Here is a 16,692-nt window from a genome sequence, read left to right as displayed (position 1 = left end):
AACCTTTTTGTTTCTATCCCCTGCACTCAGAAGCTGTCTGTCAGGCTGGTAGCACACTTTGCAGAGTTGCTTGCATTTTTCAGGAATGCACTCCTGAAAAATGTATGCATTTCTGTAAAGTGTGATCTCAGCCTTAGGCAGCAGTTGTATGGCTATAATTAGTTATCCGTGAGAGTAAAACTATAATTCTGAGTAGGTCTGACTATGGAGAAACTCATTGCATAGCTGAGTTCCTCACCCTCACTCAGTGACAAAAAAAAAAAGAAAGTAATAGCTTAGTTATATGCAGGATTGGCACTGTACATACACGTTTATATCGTCATGTCAAATGTCACTTCAAGTACCCATAGGGCCCTTTTCTACTGCACAGCTGAATCGCAAAATCGCATATTGCTAGTTATTTTTAAATCGCTAGGGTTGCTACTTTATCATAGAAATCATGAAAAGTATTTTCCACTATAGTGATTCAATTTGCAAATCGCAATCGCTTTCTGGGGGGATTTTGAGTGTTAATACAATGCAAGTGAAAAATCGCAACGGCATAACAAAATTAATGATAAATCCCAATCACTAGCGTTTGTGATTTGTGATTGCAATTGCTAGTGGAAAAGGGCCCTTATATAAAAACAAATAATGCTTTTAAAAGGAACTCAAGTCTTTGTACTTACTGGTGCCAGGTAACTGAATTTATGACTTTACCTCCACTTTTTAAGAATCTGAAAAGAGACAAGTAAATATTATGTGCAAGAAAACATCTAAAATAAAATGTATGGACTCTAGCAGAAGAGGGTGGGGACCATTGCGCTTGGATTCCTGTGAATGCTGATGGAATAGTAGGGTACCTCTAACACTGCTACTCTAACACTGCTGGTAGGCTGTATAGGGGATCACCTGTTCTTAATGGCAGAGAATGGAGGGCCACAGATCATGTGACTACTGGCAGATTAGGTGCAGTGGTCTGTTGTGTCCTCAGTGATTGGGCAGTGGTGGAGAATAGAAGAAGCCACATGGGAGAGTTGGAAGCTGCACACAGAGACTGAGAGAACAGCTATAGGTCTAAAGTGTAAGTGTTTTCCAGTCACATGGCCTCCTACTAGGGGGTAACTACAGGGGAGCAGCACCTGCAACTTCAGGGGGCCCCCTGAGGTGTGGAGGGGCCCCCAGCTACTGACATTCCTACCCTCTGATACTCCAGATCAGGAGTTTTCACGGCTACATGTGATATGGGCTTGAAGATCCTGATGGCCACCCTTGTTTTATGACCCTTATAAGATGGGCCCCCGGGCTTTGAGGGCCACCAAGGGGAGTCAAGGAAGGTTTGTGAATATTAATGGGACACCATCACAGTTTTGCAGGGGGGGGAGGGGGAGCATGATTTGTAGGTATGCCCCTGCCTTCTACTGACTTCTATGGACTCTAAACAGTTTGCAGTAATTATTACCACACAGTGTGTAAGTGGCACTGTGGTGGAATGCAATCAAGGCCTCCTGCAAGATGGAACACTGTAGCTTTGCAGGAGGATTTCTTGCAATGACCAGGACTCCGAGAATATTGAAAGCTCTCCACCCTCATTACAAGCCACTGGATGGAGTACTTGTTTGAGCAAGACTAGTTAGAGCACTTTTTTTCTGCCCAAATCTTGGGCTTTAGTTGTTCTTGGTGTCCAAAATGTATTTTTGTTTTTAAAATTAGACCAATTGTAATTTGAAGAGGACCTGAGGCAAACATTTAAAAAAGTAAAGGAGAGGGTCCCATGCTTTCCTCTGGTCCTCCGCCGCTGCCTTGGACCCACTTTAACATTGGGGCTGTAATTCTCATCTGGCTAGAGCCCGGCCGTGGTGCACTTGAGAATGGCCGCAACTGTGCAGTAGCACGGAGCCACTTGTGCACGCCCTTGACGGTAATCCTCAGGAAGGGCCGTGCTCAGCGACAGAGGACCAGAGGATGGCATGGGATGCCTCTATAGGATCCATTAGCTTGCCTCTTCTTAAAAGGAATCTGAGGTGAGAGTGAAATGGAGGGTGCCATATTTATTTCCTTGTAAACAATGCCAGTTGCCTGGTAGCCCTGTTGAGCTCCTGGCATGAGTAGTGGGAGTCAAAACCCGTAACAAGCATATGGCTAATCCAGTAAAACCTGAGTCAGGGCCTTTTTCCACTGCACAGCTGAATCGCAAATCGCTAGTGATTTTTAAATTGCTAGGGTTGCTACTTTATCAAAGAAATAATGAGAAGTATTTTCCACTACATTGATTCGATTTGCAAATCGCAATCGCTTTCTGGCGCGATTTTAAGCTGGATGAAAAAATGAAATGAACAAACAAATGAAAAATTGCAATCACATAACAACATAAATGAAAAATCACAATCGCTGGAAATTGTGATTTGTGTTTGCGATTGCTAGTGGAAAAGGGACCCAAGAGTAGCTGATCTGCTGCATGCTTGTTTAGGATTTATGGCTAAAAGTATTAGAGACATAGGATCAGGAGGACTACTAGGCAACTGGTATTGTTTAAAAGGAAATAAATATGGCAGCCTCCATATCCCTCTCACCTCAGGTTCCCTTTAAGTATTTCTTTATGTACCCGAGGTTCAACTCCGGTACACTTTAAAAATAAGGATAGTGAACGGATAGTGTTAACCATCTTAGCGGTATGGACGAGCTCAGCTCGTCCATCACCGCCGATGGCTGCCGCTCAGGCCCTACTGGGCCGATTTTGTTGAAATAAAAAGCAGCACACGCAGCCGGCACTTTGCCAGCCGCGTGTGCTGCCTGATCGCCGCCGCTCTGCGGCGATCCGCCGCTAGCAGCGGCGAAAGAGGGTCCCCCCAGCCGCCTGAGCCCTGCGCAGCCGGAACAAATAGTTCCGGCCAGCGCTAAGGGCTGGATCGGAGGCGGCTGACGTCAGGACGTCGGCTGACGTCCATGACGTCACTCCGCTCGTCGCCATGGCGACGAAGTAAGCAAAACACGGAAGGCCGCTCATTGCGGCCTTCCGTGTTACTTCTGGCTGCCGGAGGCGATCGGAAGAACGCCTCCGGAGCGCCCTCTAGTGGGCTTTCATGCAGCCAACTTTCAGTTGGCTGCATGAAATAGTTTTTTTTTTATTTAAAAAAAACCCTCCCGCAGCCGCCCTGGCGATCTTAATAGAACGCCAGGGTGGTTAAAGGATACCCGTGGTGACATGTGACATGATGAGATAGACATGGGTATGTACAGTGCCCAGCACACAAATAACTATGCTGTGTTTCTTTATTTCTTTCTCTGTCTGAAAGAGTTAAATATCAGGTATGTAAGTGGCTGACTCAGTCCTGACAGATAGTGACTACAGTGTAACCCTCACTGATAAACTCCAACTATAAAACACTTTCCTAGCAGAAAATGGCTTCTGAAAGCAGGAAAGAGATAAAAAAGAGAAAATTCTTATCAGTGAGGGCCACATTGTGGTCACTTCCTGTCTGAGTCAGCCACTTACATACCTGATATTTAACTCTTTCAGGCAGAGAAAGAAAAAAAGGAACACAGCATAGTTATTTGTGTGCTAGGCACTGTACATACACATGTCTATCTCATCATGTCACATGTCAGTTCGGGTATCCTTTAAATTAAATAGTATAAAGTTAGTATTAAAGGGAAGCTGATGTCACAAGAAAACAAAAAAAAATAGATACCTCAGGAGAGGGTAGCCTTAGATAGTCCAGAGGCTTCCCCAATCTTCCCTTGCCCCACTGTTCCTGCACCCCTCTGAAAATATTTTACATTATTGCTGGATATAGTGTTTGCAGCCACGCCCCCCTCCGTGTATGAGCACAGCCGCACTGTGCAGATGCAAAGTACATTAGCACAGAGCCACTCATGGAGTAGCTTTTTTTCTACACGTGTACAAGCAGCTCATGTACCAAGGAATAGAGGGTATACAATTCAACTGAATTAAATAATGGGTCTTATAGTGTTTTAGCAAACAATCCCTCTGTGATGCTCTAACTAAAAAGTATCCTCTCTATATTGCAATGGTATCAAATGTTAAAAATTACCTCATTAGCATCTTTTGAGATTGTTTTTTAGGCTGGCCAATATCAGGACCAAAGACTCCAGAATTTTTATAGGTGCTGTATGTGCTGAGCAGGTTATGAAGACGGACGAAGTCCTTGCCAAGCTGCAAGCCATCTATGTGTAGTCCAGACTTCTTCCTGAAACTGTTGGGCTCTGAACACAGAAAGTAAAAAATTAACCTTTCATTTACTGTATACACAGACCTGGTGTAAAGGAAACCCATTCTGACAGAGTTATGTAGTCTGCCAGCAATAAACTGCTTGAGTGCTACTGCATATGTGCCCATGCCGATCCTTTGGGCTCATTGGCACAAGCATGCAGTCAGTAATGTCAGGATACCCAATACAATCACTACTTTTCCAGATAATTGAGTGACAAGTTATTAAAAAAATGCCTGCCTCCATATGTGCTGCCTTTAACAACATTTATGGGATACATAATATGGATTTCTCAAAGAATACCTTTTCCAAGACACATTATGCCATAAAAGACATAGCAATTAAATAATTCTTAAAGTGGGCAAAACTGCATTACTTTTGATCAGCATAGGGATATTTACAAGTTCTGGAATGCTATGTATACTGAAAATGGAAATAAATTCAATGTTAAAGAGGAACTCTAATCACATATAATAAAATGTAGAACTTTATTCTAGATACCCACTTTTACATTAATTATCCTGGTTTCAGCACCAGAAACACTTCCTTTATCTACTGTATATATTGCTGTGTATTGGTATGTAATCCCTCCCTCCCACCTAGGCTGTTTATTATGCAGAATTCCTTTCCCAGTGCACGCTTAGAAACCAGGTTGTTGTTTTTCTACTGGCTTTGGTACACACAGTAAACAAACACTAACAGTGATGTACTAAAGATGTCACCATCTATGATAAATTTCAGAATGTAAATTGGGGTGAGGAAAAGGTTAGGAAAGATTTTACAATGAGCAAACACTGACTAAATAATTTATAAAATCATATTGTAAAAAAAATAAGCAATTTTATTCTTTACGTTCTATTTACTAAAGTTTCTCTTTAACTCTTAGGGCCCATTCACACCTAAGCGATTAGCGGGTGATTCCTGCTAATCGCTAAAGTGCTAGCCCTTTAAAGCTTTGTTACCCTATGGCAGTGTTCTCACTGCTGCAATTGGCACTGATCGTGGGCATTTTGCAATTAGCGCCAATCGCGAACACGTTACCTGCAGCAGTTTTGCTGCGATTCTGGAACGATCACAATTAGCATTTATAGAAGCGCAAATCGCAATCGCTCAAAAAAAACGTGAATTTGTCCAGTGATTTTTCCACGTTAAATCACGGAAAGATCACTCATGCAAAACCCTAATCGCTAGCGTTTAGCTATTTTAGGTGTGTATGGGCCCTTATAGTGGTTTTCTCCTGTTGGACTCAGCTTGAGAGCTGCAGCCACCAAGGGTGCACTCAGTAGTCCAGCACTGTCTGCCCAATGGTGGAAACTTAATTTCAGGGCAGAGGGAGAACAAAATAAGGACTCATCTTTCTGCAGCTTCACACTGATCAGTTAGTAGAGGAGGGGCTTTGCCCAGACTGTATTACCAAGCTGTAGAATGCAAAGGCATTGTCACAGAGATTAGGGGTTGTGGAGTGTGGCTAAGCTAAATGTATAACAGGACGTGGTGGACAAAATGTAGACCCTTTGGCAGGTAAAAACATTTCACATACTCTAGATTTCAAATATGTATTTATCCATAGTTATCTATCTACCTATAGTTCAGCTTCCATGTACAGCAAGATTCCCAGTATCCAGCACAGGCAGGGATTGCCAGATGCCAGATACATGTGCTTGCCGGTTGCTTGAACCGGCATTAAAAGAACTAGCCCCACTCCACCCCCACGAGCAGCAGGAACTAATCACTGATCATCCATGTGCCGTCTTCTATGGATCCTATCGTTGTCCTCAGTGTACGGCTCCCGGCGTGTCACCTGACCCGCATCAGGTCATGTGACACGCCGGGAATCAGGTCATGTGACACGCCGGGAGCTGTGCATGGATGCCTCAAAGCCACTGGGAGGTGCAGAATGCATTGAAGAATGCAGCCGGACAATCTGTGAGTAGTTCCTGCTCTAAACCCCCCCCCCCCCCAAAGCTCAGCCTCATTGTCCCACTCAGGCATGCCGGTTAGTTGAGACTTCTGGTTGCCTGAGTTTCGGATAACGGGGACTCTGCTGTACGATATATTAACCTCAAACATAGCACACTCCAGGCTTACACATTATTATTACTCTTACCATTGCCTAGTTCCCAGGACAGGTTGTACTTCTTCGAGGCACAGTAATCGATGAGTAGTTTGGCATTGGAGCTATTCCACTGCTCTTGGGTATTCCTTACAAGTGCATTTAGTCCAAAAATTAGATGCAGGCCTGAGCAGTTAGCAAATCTGTACAGCAGATCAATGGTTTCTTCTAAAATAAACAAGATGATGAAAAGCATGTATTATTTAGAAATGTAACACTGGACAACATGGCACGGTAACATTACAGGCTTATAGTGTATAAAAGGTGTAGATTTGAAACAAGTCAAGTTTACAAATGCTGACAACCCTGAGAGATTACTGTAAAATTACTGCAAACTCTCCAATCACTCCTTTAATACAACAGAATCATGTATTTAAATTTTAAAGTGACACTTAAGCGAAAAACAAAACAAATAACGTAAGATGTAATGAATTGTATGTGAAGTACCTATAATTAATAGAACATTAGTAGCAAAGAAGAGAGTCTCATTTTTTGTTTTCAGTTATAAATTTTTTTTTTTATAACGCTGCATCATTCTGTTATATTTGCAATTACAAACCACACACTGTATTTTAAACTATGAAACAGAGCAGAGCTAATGACCCTTTGAACTCCCCTGCAGTAAAAGCTAAAAAGTGGTGTACATGGGAGAAGTGGAACGGAAATCATACATGATTCCAAACATTTTTTACAAATAAATAACTGCAAAGTGGGGTGTGCGTAATTATTCAGCCCCCTTTGGTCTGAGTGCAGTCAGTTGCCCATAGACATTGCCTGATGAGTGCTAATGACTAAATAGAGTGCAGCTGTGTGTAATCTAATGTCAGTACAAATACAGCTGCTCTGTGACTACCTCAGAGGTTGTATAAGAGAATATTGGGAGCAACAACACCATGGAGTCCTAAGAACACACCAGGAAGGTCAGGGATAAAGTTATTGAGAAATTTAAAGCAGGCTTAGGCTACAAAAAGATTTCCAAAGCCTTGAATATCCCACGGAGCACTGTTCAAGCGATTATTCAGAAATGGAAGGAGTATGGCACAACTGTAAACCTACCAAGACAAGGCCGTCCACCTAAACTCACAGGCCAAACAAGGAGAGCGCTGATCAGAAATGCAGTCAAGAGGCCCATGGTGATTTTGCACGAGCTGCCGAGATCTACAGCTCAGGTGGGGGAATCTGTCCATAGGACAACTATTAGTCTTGCACTGCACAAAGTTGGCCTTTATGGAAGAGTGGCAAGAAGAAAGCCATTGTTAACAGAAAAGTCTAGTTTGCAGTTTGCCACAAGCCAAGTGGGGGACACAGCAAACATGCAGAAGAAGGTGCTCTGGTCAGATGAGACCAAAATGGAACTTTTTGGCCAAAATGCAAAACGCTATGTGTGGCAGAAAACTAACACTGCACATCACTCTGAACACACCATCCCCACTGTCAAATATGGTGGTGGCAGCTTCATGCTCGGGGGGGGGGGGGGGGGGGTGCATCTCTTCAGCAGGGACAGGGAAGCTAGTCAGAGTTGATGGGAAGATGGATGGAGCCCAATACAGGGCAATCTTGGAAGAAAACCTCTTGGTGACTGCAAAAGACTTGAGACTGTGGCGGAGGTTCACCTTCCAGCAGGACAACGACCCTAAACATAAAGCCAGGTCAACAATGGAATGGTTTAAAACAAAACATATCCATGTGTTAGAATGGCCCAGTCAAAGTCCAGATCTAAATCCAATCAAGAATCAGTGGCAAGATCTGAAAACTGCTGTTCACAAACGCTGTCCATCTAATCTGACTGAGCTCGAGCTGTTTTGCAAAGAAGAATGGGCAAGGCTTTCAGTCTCTAGATGTGCAAAGCTGGTAGAGACTTAAGGTGCGTACACACATGCGACTATAGTCGTTTGTAACGATCGTTCCCCGATCTTTACCAACGACGATCGTTACAAAAAACAAACCACCGACTATTAAGGCAAACGACGAACGAGCCAAATCGCTACAAAAGAAAGTTCTGTCTCGGCGGATTTTAACCAACGACGATCGTTTGCAAAAGTAGTACATCGTTGGAAACGATCGTTCGTACTAGGCTTGACATGCGCATTTCACTATTTCTCCATGGAACTTCTCATTTTTATGCGCAGGCGCAATAGTTGCTTTCTGTGATGTAACGTTCGTTCTAACGATCAGATCGTTACACACATTTTAAAACTACCTTTACTTAGGTCGTTCTTTCATCAATTAAAAGTTCCTTCGTCGTTCTTAACGAACGATCGTTGTCGCATGTGTGTACGTAGCATTACCCTAAAAGACTGGCAGCTGTAATTGCAGCAAAAGGTGGTTCTACAAAGTATTAACTCAGGGGGGCGAATAATTACGCACACCCCACTTTGCAGTAATTGATTTGTAAAAAATGTTTGGAATGATGTATGATTTTCGATCCACTTCTCACATGTACACCACTTTGTATTGGTCTTTCACGTGGAATTCCAATAAAATTGATGCATGTTTGTGGCAGTAATGTGACAAAATGTGGAAAACTTCAAGGGGGCCGAATACTTTTGCAAGCCACTGTATTTGCTACTAATGCTCTATTTCTTAGCTGTACTATATATATATATACACAATTCATTATCTCATAAGTTTATTTTCACTTCAGAATTCCTTTAAAGCGTTATTAAATGTAACCAATTTGATCTTCATGTTAATCTGGAGGATGTCTCCAATGTACAGTGCATGCAACAATTTTAAATTAGATACATTTTTTTAAAGCTGCACTCCAGGTTCAAATGTTTTCCTAGATCTGTGCAGTCATTCTGTTGCAGAGCTCCCTGGTCAGGAGCCCATGTACTGACCACTACCTACACCACAGACTGTCATCACTACAAGCTGCAGTTTTCTCTGGGAGAATCAGTCCCCCGCAGCCACAATGGCAGAAGGATGTAATACAAACAGCAAAGTGGGCTGAACAAACAAAAACAACCAAATGGGAAAATGTAAACTGCAGCCATTCTTACACTGTTAATGGCAGGGTTTTCAAACTTTGCACAGTTGGTCACTGAGTGACTGGGATTAATATTCAGGAAAGTGGGTGGACCCTACAGCCAATCAAAATTCACCTATTGAGCACTATCATTATTAACCACTTTCCCCCCGCCCGTACGAATTTCTCCGTCCCTTTTTCCATCCTTTAACCACCAGGGACGGAGAAATCCGTACTTTCCGCACTCCCGCCGATGCCCGCGCTCCCGCTCGCTCTAGCGCGCATTCCCGCAGGTAAACACACCGCCGGCCGCTTGCCCGGAGATCAATGAACGGGAAAATCCATTCCCGTTCGTTGATCTAAGCCCCGCAATGATTTGCTGCTTCTCCGCTAAGCAGCGCGATCGTTGTGAAAAAAAACGTACCCAGCCTCCTACTACTTCCTCCAAGCGTCCGGAAGGACGCTTGGAGGTCGCATTAAACAAAAAGTTTCTGGTGCCATCTTGTGGCCAAATAGTAAAACTACACCCTAAACATTTTTCACATACAAATTAATTTTTTTTTTACACAAAAAATTAACTCATTACCTCCCACACTCCCCATTTTTTTTTGTAATAAAAATTAAAAAAATTTACAATTAAAAAAAAATACATAAATAGTTCCTTATTTAGGGACTGAACTTTTTAAATATTTATATCAGAAGGGTACAACACTGTTACTTTATAAACTATGGGCTTGTAATTAGGGATGGACGCAAAACTGAAAAAAATGTACCTTTATTTCCAAATAAAATATTGGCGCCAAACATTGTGATAGGGACATAATTTAAACGGTTTTATAACCGGGACAAAAGGGCAAATAAATTTCATGGGTTTTAATAACAGTAGCATGCATTATTTAAAAACTATAATGGCCGAAAACTGAAAAATAATTAATTTGTTCCCACATTTTTCCTATTTTCCCATTAAAACACATTTAGAATAAAATAATTCTTGGCATAATGTCCCACCTAAAGAAAGCCTAATTGGTGGCGGAAAAAACAAGATATAGTTCATTTCATTGTGATAAGTAATGATAAAGTTATAGACAAATGAATGGAAGGAGCGCTGAAAGGTGAAAATTGCTCTGGTGGTCAGGGGGTAAAACCCCTCAGTGGTGAAGTGGTTAAAGAGAGTCTGAAGCGAGAATAAATCTCGCTTCAGACCTCATAAATAGCAGGGGCACGTGTGCCCCTGCTAAAACGCCGCTATAGCGCGGCTTAACGGGGGTCCCTTCACCCCCAAATCCCCCTCGATACACCCGGGGAGCGCTTCCTGGTTGGGGCAGGGCTAGCCGCCGCAGCCCTGCCCCACGCGCGTCTGTCAGCGCGTATCTCCGCCTCTCCCCCGCCCCTCTCAGTCTTCCTTCACTGAGAGGGGCGGGGGAGAGGCGGCGATGCGCCGCTGACAGACGCGACTGGAGGCAGGGCTGCAGCCGTTAGCCCTGCCTCCAGGAAGCAATAAATCACGACCAAATCTGCGACCAAGTGTCGCAGTGGTCGTTTTGGGGGTGAAGGGACCCCCGTTAAGCCGCGCTATAGCGGCGGTTTAGCAGGGGCACACTTGCCCCTGCTATTTATGAGCTCTGAAGCGAGATTTATTCTCGCTTCAGAGTCTCTTTAAGCTATAAGATGGTAATGGGCTTCAAGGGACCTTGGCCTATATGCAATTAACTTTTTCAGGAGATACTTTTCATCTTTTTAAACTAAATTTTCAGCATTTTACAATTGAAAAAGTACCCAAAGTTGATGAAAAAGTACTATGAAATTTATTTTGAGTATTTTCTTGCTTGTTGGTGGCTTAAAATGTATTTTATGAGAAGACATGAAAATATCAACTAAAAGAAAACATTAATTGCATACGAGCCCTAATGTTTGTTGTGGACTACTGCATCTAATTCCACAAGTCTCTCTTCCATAGCTCCAGTTCCTAAAAGGATCGGCACCACACAGATAGTTGCATTCATAAGCTCTTTTTGAATCTTTATTGCATTAAAAAAATGACAAGGCAGCGACAGCCCGCTGTTTCGGCCTAGTGTGGCCTTCCTCAAGATGCCAATGTAGTCAAATGCATCACATACACATCATAACAGTAGTTATATACCCCTAACCACGCCCCAAAAGGGGCAGAAACCATCCATATGTGCAGGTGTGCGGAAAACTGTCGGACCTGATGGGAGACTGAGATAAGCAGCAACAGTGCCAATAACATTTACTATAAGAACTCACCAATCAGGAGGACTCTCCCATAAAATCACCCTCAGTACGCCAGCCTGTCACGCATGGGGATGCGCATCACGCTCCCATCCCCGCTGTATGTACAGAGGCAGGATGCGGAAGATCGTCACCCGACACGAAACCCGGTCAGGTGACTCTCCAGGAGCCAATCATCTGCGCCCCCCTGCGCTCCAATAGCAAGCCACTGAGCTCGGAGTGGAAGGGCAGGAGGCGTGTCACTAATAGCTAGGAGCAGCGTCATGCATATCAGACGCGCTCCCATGACAACAACAAATAAATAAACACACGCCATACTCACATGCCCCCTCCGAGTTACAGATGAATTAAATGAAAGAGAGTCCATGTTAAATAGATCCGCACATACTGCACCTAAGGGAAACATATAAAAACATGTATCAATAAAGATAAAGAGATTATTTACAACCCAAATTTCATATTATATTATACAGAAAGAGCTACAACAATGTTTATCCATAATAATTACTATATACAAAAACTCAAGTCACATTCTCGATTAAGGCCAGCTGGACCCATAGCATTTAGGCGTTTAATCCATCCTGCCTCCCTGCGCAACAGTTCTCTCTGTCGATCCTCACCCTTCCAACCTGGGGGAACCCCATCTATGGCCATCACTCTTAATTGGGACACCCCATGGCCACACCTAGTAAAATGTTCTGCCACAGACTGATCAGTCAATTCACCCCTAATAGCCGATTTGTGCGATGATATGCGATCCTTCAATCGCTGCGTAGTCATCCCCACGTAAATATATCCACAGAGAGTGATCTCTTGGTGACACTGGATGTGGAAAGCCTCTACACCTCCATCCCACATGATGGAGGTGTAGAGGCTGTGGATTGGTTTCTAATGGTTCAGACTGATTGTTCATTTGCTCAGAGGAAATTTCTGATCCAATTATTGGAAATCGTTTTGAAATTTAATTATTTTGAGGTTGATGGTCGCTTCTATGGACAGCAACGGGGGACAGCTATGGGCTCAAACGTGGCCCCCTCCTACGCAAATCTATTCATGGGTCTATTTGAGATAACTTTTATATATTTGAATCCCATGTTCCGCCGACATTCTATTTGTTGGTGGAGATTTATAGACGATATCTTTTGCGTGTGGAGGGGGCCGCGTGAGAGCCTATATGAGTTCATTGATGTAGTACATCAGCAGTGTCCCCATATTCGCCTTACAGCGCACGTTTTTGTATATAGTAATTATTATGGATAAACATTGTTGTAGCTCTTTCTGTATAATATAATATGAAATTTGGGTTGTAAATAATCTCTTTATCTTTATTGATACATGTTTTTATATGTTTCCCTTAGGTGCAGTATGTGCGGATCTATTTAACATGGACTCTCTTTCATTTAATTCATCTGTAACTCGGAGGGGGCATGTGAGTATGGCGTGTGTTTATTTATTTGTTGTTGTCATGGGAGCGCGTCTGATATGCATGACGCTGCTCCTAGCTATTAGTGACACGCCTCCTGCCCTTCCACTCCGAGCTCAGTGGCTTGCTATTGGAGCGCAGGGGGGCGCAGATGATTGGCTCCTGGAGAGTCACCTGACCGGGTTTCGTGTCGGGTGACGATCTTCCGCATCCTGCCTCTGTACATACAGCGGGGATGGGAGCGTGATGCGCATCCCCATGCGTGACAGGCTGGCGTACTGAGGGTGATTTTATGGGAGAGTCCTCCTGATTGGTGAGTTCTTATAGTAAATGTTATTGGCACTGTTGCTGCTTATCTCAGTCTCCCATCAGGTCCGACAGTTTTCCGCACACCTGCACATATGGATGGTTTCTGCCCCTTTTGGGGCGTGGTTAGGGGTATATAACTACTGTTATGATGTGTATGTGATGCATTTGACTACATTGGCATCTTGAGGAAGGCCACACTAGGCCGAAACAGCGGGCTGTCGCTGCCTTGTCATTTTTTTAATGCAATAAAGATTCAAAAAGAGCTTATGAATGCAACTATCTGTGTGGTGCCGATCCTTTTAGGAACTGTTGCATTTTTACCCCTTGTGGTATAGGGGCTGGGATCTTGGCACACACTTAAATTTTTGAGCCTGGAGGGTGCTCCCAAGTGTTTGCTTTATATCTCTTCCATAGCTGGCAGAAAAATAAAGCCCTACATGCATTACAAAGAAAGCCCAGCTAAGCATCCGGCCATTTACAGATTTGTCTTACTTGTAATTGTAGAGTTTTTGTAGGTTCCGAGAAAGTTCTCCTTGAGTATTATTTGTTCTTGCAATGGCCAATAAGCTTGAAGTTTCTGCTGCACCATAGATGGGATTTTGTTTTCTTTACATGAATTTGCTGAAAAGAGAAACCATTTTTGTTGTAAATTCACTAATAATTCTGTTTAAAGTAAAATTCCACCTACCATATGTTAGTTTTTGTTAGCAGAAAAGGACTAATTACTGTCAGGTATTTCTGTCTGATTTCCCCTCACTTCCTATCTCAAGGACAGTGGTTATGGAGGACAGGGAGTGACTCTCTCTTAATGGCCCATACTCACGGGCTACAATTGTCGCCGCAACACGCGGCGCACGCGTGTTGCGGCGTCAGTTCGCCCGTGAGTATGCGGCGTTGCACGGGCGCGCATCCCGAACTGTCGCCCGTCGCTGATGTCGCCAGGCGATTGAAACGTTCAATCGCCTGGCGACAGTCGCCGCCGCAACTCCGCCGCAACTGTCGCTAGTCCGCGTGAGTACGCGGACTAGCGACAGCAACATAATAGCAAATAGACGGCGCTTCCGGCGGGGGGAGGGACAACAGCGACAGCTTCCGCCGCATCAGTTGCCAGGTCCCTCCGCCGTGTGTATGCGGAGGGACCTGGCGACGAGCTGTCGCCGGCATGTCGCGCACACGCTCCCGTGTGCTAGCGACATGCCAAAAAGTTGCCCATGAGTATGGGCCATAACAGTAACAGAAAAAAAAAAACAACCAACAACAAATAAGTTGTTCGTTTTGTACTGATAAATTATACAGCTCATACCCCTGCCAGGATACTGTCTGCCTGGAATATATATGTTCCCTGTGTTTGTGTGGGTTCCGTCCAAGCACTACAGTTTTCCACATCTCAAAGACATACCGTTAAGTTTAAGTTCATCTAGGCCTTAAAGGGAATCTGAAGTGAAAATAAACTTATGATATATTGATTTGTATGTGTAGTACAGCTAAGAAATAAAAAATTAGTAGCACAGATATGAGTTGAATATTCTTTCCAGACAGTACCGGAAGAGTTAAGAAACTTCAGTTATTATCTATGCAAAAGAGCTTCTTCGAGCTCTGTCGCAGAGTAAACCTTTGGTTGTAGACAGCCCTGTCTTCTGAAGCACTTATCTCAACTGTCTTTTCTGCAGAGGAAAGTTGAAAAGGTAATTAGCCTGCTCTGTTTTATCATTTAGAATGCTGAGTGTAGTGTGTAAACTGCAAGTATTAGAGAATGATGCAATGTTATTTAAAAAAAAAAAAAACACTATATGACTGAAAATAAAAATATGAGACTATTTTCTTTGCTACTAATGTTCTATCAGTTATCCTTACTACAAGACCAATTCATTATGATTTTTTTTTCTTTTTTTGCTTCAGTGTCACTTTAAAGCATAACTGAACAGAATTCAAAACTGGGTATTTTGCCTCACCTGAGGCTTCTCCCAGCATCCCCCCACCAGTCTGTCACGTCCCTTGGCATCCTCTGGGTCTCCTCCATTCTCCCCCTGGCAGCTCCAGAAGAGCTGTGACTGAAACTTCACTCAGGGCAACAGTGCATGCGTGGTCCCATCCGTTCGTCCTTCTCAATTGCCCTCCTGTAGCCGTGAGAGTTATGTGGGCGGTTCATTCTTTTGAGAACCGTGCATACGCATAATGTATCCAGGGATACAAAGTGTGTATGGGTATCTCCTGATGTCTTCTGCCTCCTGTTCTGTCGTTGGGCACACCGGTTGGCTGTTGTCTGACTGCAACTGTACGTCCACTGAAGTTCCTGGAGTGGAGTACCATCTACCTGACTTTCCCCGCCTCCCCCCCCCCCTCCATAGAACAGAACAGGATACTTTGGTTACGTGTCCATACATGGATTTGTCCCAAACGGTCACCTGATCTCTAGCGAGCATGTGGTTGACAGAAAATGACAATGTCTACACAGCATAAGACTGCTAAACTAGGGGATTTCTCATAGGAAAAAAAATCCCCACACATTAACTCTTTCCTACAATACATGCTAGGGAGCTGTTTAGCCTGAGTTTCTGTACTGCTTTATCCTCATTCCATTCTGCTGCTAGCGAGTGAAACAATTCAAAGCTTTAGTCACACAAAGAAAACAGCAACAAGCAGAATGACACAGTAAAAGAATCAATGAAAACTGAAGCAACAAAATATGAACAATGAAAACCAACAAAATAAACAGTATGCCCTCAAAACATATAAAAAAGCAGTATTCTCGCCCTCTATGACATATAAAAAGAGAAACAGCAGAATATGCCAGATCAACCATTGTTTGATATAAACAAGTTGTTCGGACTTACTGGGGACGCTGGACTGTGTAGCATGGCGACATAAGACAAGAAGATCTAACTTCCCATTAACTAAAGGCAGCCATACACTACTCAACTTTTTTAAACAGATTGGCCTCAATTCTGGTAGGGATTTGCGGTAAATACATAATAGTCGGGAAAATACCGTATTTGTTTTTTGTTTTTTTTATTCTGGTACATGTTTCTGCATGCGGTTGAAGTTTGTTAAATTACCGACAGAGGGAGAAAGTATGCAGTAATTGTGAGGTAAGCATGCGGAAATCAGTTAAATCAATGTGGTATTTTCCCGACTGTTACGTGCAGTACTGCTGCTTGTGGGCTGAAGTAGGGAGATTTTGGCGCCACTGCAGATACCCATGTGTGGGTTTGGCCTCTTCAGTAGGTGGAGTGAGTACAGCGGCAAACAGACGGAGAGAAAAAGATGGAGACAGGGCAGCGAGTGGACAGGGCAGTGAGGGAGGACGCTGCAGGCAGGCAGGGAGGTAGAAGGAGGAAAACAGAAATGTTTGGGCTTTTTCAAAGTTGTGTTTCTTTTAACACCCCCCCCCCCCCGCTCCTTGCCACTCCGTCCCTGC

At 43.6% G+C, this 16,692-nt stretch overlaps 1 protein-coding gene across 3 annotated transcripts in view; it reads right to left on the bottom strand.

Moving 5' to 3' along the window:
• HPSE (heparanase) overlaps positions 1-16,692 on the bottom strand; it is an 83,777-nt gene that overhangs the window by 61,224 nt on the left and 5,861 nt on the right. For all 3 annotated transcript variants that reach the window (XM_068233522.1, XM_068233523.1, XM_068233521.1), the window contains exons 3-6: positions 13,767-13,895; positions 6,319-6,492; positions 4,035-4,206; positions 669-716 (exon numbers count right to left, since the gene is read on the bottom strand). In XM_068233522.1, coding sequence (XP_068089623.1) covers positions 669-716; positions 4,035-4,206; positions 6,319-6,492; positions 13,767-13,895 — 523 coding nt within the window. The remainder of the gene's footprint in view (positions 1-668; positions 717-4,034; positions 4,207-6,318; positions 6,493-13,766; positions 13,896-16,692) is intronic.

Source organism: Hyperolius riggenbachi, chromosome 1 (assembly GCF_040937935.1).
Source record: "Hyperolius riggenbachi isolate aHypRig1 chromosome 1, aHypRig1.pri, whole genome shotgun sequence".
In the NCBI taxonomy this organism is placed as follows: domain Eukaryota; kingdom Metazoa; phylum Chordata; class Amphibia; order Anura; family Hyperoliidae; genus Hyperolius; species Hyperolius riggenbachi.
This window is presented reverse-complemented; position numbering and strand designations above follow the sequence as displayed.